Consider the following 6000-nt stretch of genomic DNA (forward strand, 5'->3'; position numbering starts at 1 on the left):
TTACCCAATGAGGTCATTTCCTACAGCACGGTTAGAAAGGCACAAAGGCAGTCTATGTGACTTGCAATCACCTGTACTTTTAATAACTAAAATAGTTTCTATTGCTGAATAAGCACTTCCCTGACTTCAAGCAGCCAACTAAGTCCAATACTGTGCTGCTAAATGTCTGCAGTGACTTTACACAAGTTTGTGACATTTTACCCAAATGCTGATCTAAAAAAAAAGAAGAAAAAAAAGACCTGTGCTGATATTCAAATATACACATTTTAAACTGAATTATAGTTTAACAAAAATGATTCCTGACACTAGTCAGTGTGTAATATTTTTTCTACGCAGTTATTAAGAAAAAACTTTCCCTCAAAAACGCTTGTATGGGACACTTAGCTTGACAGGGGCGCAGACCACGGGCCGCCAGGCTAATAAAACACTGGCGGAAACCCTGGATATTGGTCCAATCCCAGCCTTATTTTAAAATATTGGATACTTGTGTAGGCTGTCGATGCCAGCCACCGATACTAAAGGCAAAAAAAGTAATTTACATTAAGGCTGTCAGTTTAACACGTTAATCAATATTTATTAATTACGCACAAATTAGTGCGTAAAAAAAATAACGCAATTGATCGTATAATGTGGGTACCAAACCCAACCTGTTGCCAGAGTGTACACTCTTGTCTCCTTAATGATCTTTGGCATACTGCCGCGTTCGGTCATGCGGTCACGTTACTGCAGCCTCGAGGCCGGAGTACGGAAGTAGACAGGGCACGCGAGGGGTAAATGTTTGTTTCTGCTCGAGGTAAGGTTTTATAAAGTTTCTATCTTAAATATTGCTACTATGGCGACTGCCAGTGCCGGACTGCGTCGATTGACCGGCGCATTTATTAGAAAAATCAGGTTGGTGAATCATGTTTTTAGCATTAGCCGTTCCTATGGTTTTAAATGGGAACGGTTGCATGTTTCTCAAAAGGTTGTATAAAATAATCAACGAAGTGATTGATGGTATTGTTTATGCACTGTTAGCAATTATTTTATGGCGTTTTAGCCAGCTTTGATTGTTTGAACACTGACAGCACTTTACTCAATGATGCTGTTGTTTTTGACCATCTTTATTAGAAAACGTCGTTCTTATGGATTAAATTAGTTAAATGCAGCTATTGCTATTTTTGTACAACTCTAGCACTTTCATATAGTACTTTATAGCTTTTTGATAAATGAATTGACAGCTTGTAGAAGTTCAGATTACATTTTGTCCAGCTAGGATAGGCTCCAGCACCCCCGCGACCCTTGTGAGGAATAAGCGGTTAAGAAAATGGATGGATGGATGGAGGGATTTTTTTTTAACAAAACCGAAGTTTTGATTATCTTTTAAAATGATGCCTGGCCTAATTGTTGATGATTAAACTTTTTCCTTTGAATTTCATTTATGAAGCACACACCAACAATAAAAATTTAGATTTCAAATCTTCTCTTCTTGGGGTATTCAATTGATTAGTCATGCACTATAATTTTGTAATGTCGTAGAGTTAAAATTCTTTATTTGGGGACCTTTAGCAGATATGAGATTAAAATAGATTAATTAGATTAATTCATTAAAAACCCTGTAATTAATTCGATCAAAATTTACATATATGAAGTCTTTCTCTGCAGCAGTTGGCACTATACTGTGGTACTTTGACACACCGGGTCTGCGTCTGAAAGATTGTCATTGTTTTAAATAATGTTTGTGCATTTTCTGCAATGTCAATTTGAAATGATGTCCTGTTTTTGTATAGTAAAGTAATGGAAATTTGGAATGTTCTTTAAATGAGCAGCTCTAAAATAAAAAATGTGCAGCTAATGCATGTCATCTGTATCGGTATCGGCCGATCTCACTCATGGGCCATCAGTATCAGAATGGGCAGGATAAAACACTGCGGAACACCCCTAGCTACAGTCCTACCCTTAGCAGCAAAACTTTCATCCCAGTGACAGCAGGAGGCCTTCTAAAAATGGAAAACTGACGTCGACCAAAGCAAGCTTCCCACTCAATTTTGTCTCCAACACTCAGCAACTCCATCACCTCAGCTCACATGCAGGAAGCAAACAACTGGTAATCCAGCCACTATTCTGTATAATGTTGAAAAGAAAAGAGAAGCACAGGAATAGGCGGCACAAGGGGCTCCAAGCTAGATGAGGCCCGTTAAAAGGGTGAGGTAGCGCTTTTTAAGATAGAAATAAATGACATTGTGTTTGCCCTGTGGAAGATCCAGTTAAGGGGTCCAGCAATTCAAAGCACAGGCCCACAAAAAATGCAACTTCACTTAAAATGGCTTGTATGCCTTGTATTAAGTTATGTTGCAAGTCAGGAATGAGGATATATATACACAATATTAATCTTTTAAGGAAGCAACACTATCCACTAATTATTATATAGTGGAAGCTCTAAACGCCTGATGATGTCACACATTCACTAAAATATTGCGGGGGAAATATGACTCAAAATTTTTGCAAAATGTATGTGGTTTCGCACACCATGTTAATATTTGACCACAACCCAAGTAGATTTCAAGAAAATTTAATAAAAATATATCCCCCAAAAAAGTGTCAAAAAAACATGTCGCCACTAGATTTAGCGCATGTAACATTCGTTCGCTGTCACTCACTTGTGGATCATGAGGTTAGAGGAGACGCAAGTAGCAGGACTGAGAACACCCACCAGAGTCCACCCACCCAAGTAGATTTCAAATCTGTGGGAAACACTGCTTATGCATATGTTGGGCACCTTCAGATCAGAGCGCAAAAACAATTCACTCCACCAGTGCGTGTGTGCGTTTCAGATCAGTGAGGGGTGACAGGATGGGTGATGCCACCACACAATGGTACGGGAAAAGGGCCCAGTGTACATTTCTCCAAGACGATTGGATACACATCTGAATTTCATTCATTCACATCTTTTCAATCAAAACCTATTTTCTGATTCAAATCACTTTTCGTTACAACCCTAGTACGAGGGATGGCAAAGCAAGAAGTGTGAGGACACCTAAAAAATTAGGGAAGCATAGATAATTCCTGGCCCAAACTGAAAATGAAGAAACCAACGGCTATAACCGAAGTCCAAAACACCAAAAGAAATTACAATCATGTAATTTAAAAATCTAAAAAATAAAATAAAATGAATACTCCGCTGGATACTTTTTTTGCACTTTAAATTGTGACCGTAATTCTCTTTTTTCTGTCTGTTTTTTATTTTTCAGTTGCTTTAGTAGAGTGTTTGTTCTATTTGGGGCCATATTTGATACCAAAATGACTTAATTTCACTAGCTCATGGTTACTACTATCCGTCTATCCATTTTCGTGACCACTTATTCCTCACAAGGGTTGCGGGTGTGCTGGAGCCTATCCCAGCTGGCTACGGGCAGTAGGCAGGGTACACCCTGAACTGGTTGCCAGCCAATCGCAGATTGGTTACTACTAGTACCACCTATTTTGAAGGAATGTAGTAATTGAGCTGCCATTTTCTCAAATTCATTTGGCCACATGAAGTAAATAAAAACATTTTAATGGTTCTACAGTTTTTTTGCATTCAATATAATAGATACGCAAAATCAGCACTTCATAAATAATTACAAGTCTCTCCAAATACAGTATGTGCTACATGCGGGGTAGTGGGAGGGGGGTAAAACGCGTTTGGGATTAACCGAACACTCACGATTGTACTTGCATCTGCAAAGTTGAGAAGGAACAGTATTGATCACATTTGACTTTAATTTAGTCCTACTTGAAACACAAAGCATAAAGTGGACACATTTTGCTCTGGACTCATTCCCCTGTGTCAAAGCAACATCCTGTTTCAAGCTGTGTAGTTTTGGTGACTAAAGTATTTCAGACTGAAAAAAAAGGACCCCAACATCACCAACCGGCTTCAATCTAATGTCACTTAACAATAGAGACACAGTCAGAGACTGTGAATGGCAAAACACAATTTATACAATTATTAACATATTAATCACTTTTTTATTATGACATTAAATTAGTTATTCAAAGTAAGTAACTTCACGTAACCCAACGTGATTCGGATTGACAGCGTTAACCAAACCAACAAACAATAATCATAATCAGCCATCTTTGTTATTTATATTTGCCTTGAACGCTTTGAGGTCGGAATTGGGACAATCCGAGTGGGATCAATCCAACTTCCCACCTTCCTCAAATTAACTCAGAGAAAGCAAGCTCTTCGCTCATTGAAATGCATTCAACTTCGGATCATTGTAAATTGAATTGTGAGGATTATTTTGATTTCAAAATGTAATTAAATGTTGTTTGACTACTATTACAATCTGCCTGGTTTGTATGATTGCCACAGGGGGGGAAAACAATACAAATACACCGTTTGTTTTCATGGAAATGTCGAAAATGCCCGGATGTTTGGAATTGTCAATGCAGGACACCTTCAACCTCTTCCTAGTGTGTTTATTTGGAACCGACTGAGCCTGTTGTGTGTACCGGTACTTTAAATTGCTCAAGGATGCCTGGTGGAATACATAGTGATCTGTCTACAATCATGAATGTTAAATGTATTCATTTGCTAGGCTATGCATCTGATCAGATTTATAAAAGGACCAGAATTCGGTCCAGAAATGCACAAACAAACACAGCTACTTTTAACATTTAAGTCATTTAGACATTTACTCCTTGCTCCTCTCATCTCTTTGAGCAAGACCACAACAGTGATCAACTGTTACACATTAGGCTCCATAAAAACCCTAAGTGGAAAATTCGCCACAAATTAATCCTTATCTGTAGACACCACAGACCTCCCAAACTGCACGAATTTGTGGTAGTCTCAACTATTAATCAGGCCTACTGTAGACCAGCACACTGCCCTCCATTGCAGTTTCCATTAAATTTGTTGTAATGGCCAGATATCTGATTACAGGACAGACTGGAAATTTTAGTTTTACAAGGACAACGTGAACGAGGACGAATCCTCGCAGCAGTCTCCCTAAAAAAAGGACAATGCCAACAGCTCAGAACATGTTAATATGGCCATTAATATAAGGTGTGTGGATTTATTACTTTACATGCCAGTAGCATAACGTTAATTGTGGTCATTTGTGTGTGTCGCGTTGCAAGAGATTCTTAAATAATGCAGGAGATGTATTCCACTTGACTTACCAGCAAACTTTCCAGGTTCAACGCAGACTTGGGATTTCTCATCATGTCCTCCAACTTCTTCAGCCGGCTTTCCATCCTCTTCTCGGCGCCCTGAGACATGTCTGCGGCGTCGCTCGTCAAATAATATGAATAAAGAGTTGTTTCTGTCCTCAACTGCTTGGGTTTACATGTGAAACGTCGTTGTTCGGGCCTAGCGGGGCAGCCTCGGGGCTCCCAGCCCACCCAGATCGTCTCCAACGGGAATAGAGTTAAAAAACGAGGGGGGAATATTCCTAAAGCAACGAGACTTCCAAAAACTTGGCGAGAGCGGCTCTTAACAAAGAGAGAGACGTTAGTCTTTCAAGCAACAAAGATAACGTTCCACTTTTCATCCCATCTCCCGTTAAGTGGGAATTGCATTTTCAAAGTCGACGATAAACTTTGAATTTTGAGATAACAGCAACAGGCAATGGCAGCAGGGCGTTTTCTTTGCCCCTCTCGGCCCCCCTTCCCCTTTTTGAACGTCTGCAAATGCCTCCGATTCGCTTGTCAAAAAAATATCGCTACAATTCACCCCATTCAACAGACGTTAGCAGCCACTTGGTGTCAAAGTTTATCCTCGGCGATGCCACAAGTGTTACCAAGGGACGAGCAGAATGCCGCGCTCAATTTTTAATGGGCACGCGCTCTCTTCCTGGATTCCCTTTCGCATTTTCGGACGCCTTTCAACCGTCGTCTCGTCCGGACTATTGGCTTTCGTCGTGAAAAAAATCCTTGCTCGCTTGGAAGAGAAACGTCCAGCACTCGCCCAATCCTCACGATTCACTCTCATCTACACACGCACACACACGCAAACGCGCGCGCAGTCTG

At 40.0% G+C, this 6000-nt stretch overlaps 1 protein-coding gene across 2 annotated transcripts in view; it reads right to left on the reverse strand.

The window, feature by feature from the left end:
- The window catches only part of rock2a (rho-associated, coiled-coil containing protein kinase 2a), a 44454-nt gene extending 38454 nt beyond the window's left edge, over window positions 1-6000 (reverse strand). The window contains exon 1 of one of the 2 annotated variants that reach the window (XM_086094177.1): window positions 5152-6000. In XM_086094177.1, the coding sequence (XP_085950303.1) occupies window positions 5152-5250 (99 nt within the window). In that variant the 5' untranslated portion in view covers window positions 5251-6000. The remainder of the gene's footprint in view (window positions 1-5151) is intronic. The other variant, XM_086094178.1, reaches the window with a different exon arrangement.

Source organism: Leptonotus elevatus, chromosome 14 (assembly GCF_054856555.1).
Source record: "Leptonotus elevatus isolate MCC_2025b chromosome 14, RoL_Lele_1.0, whole genome shotgun sequence".
NCBI lineage: Eukaryota > Metazoa > Chordata > Actinopteri > Syngnathiformes > Syngnathidae > Leptonotus > Leptonotus elevatus.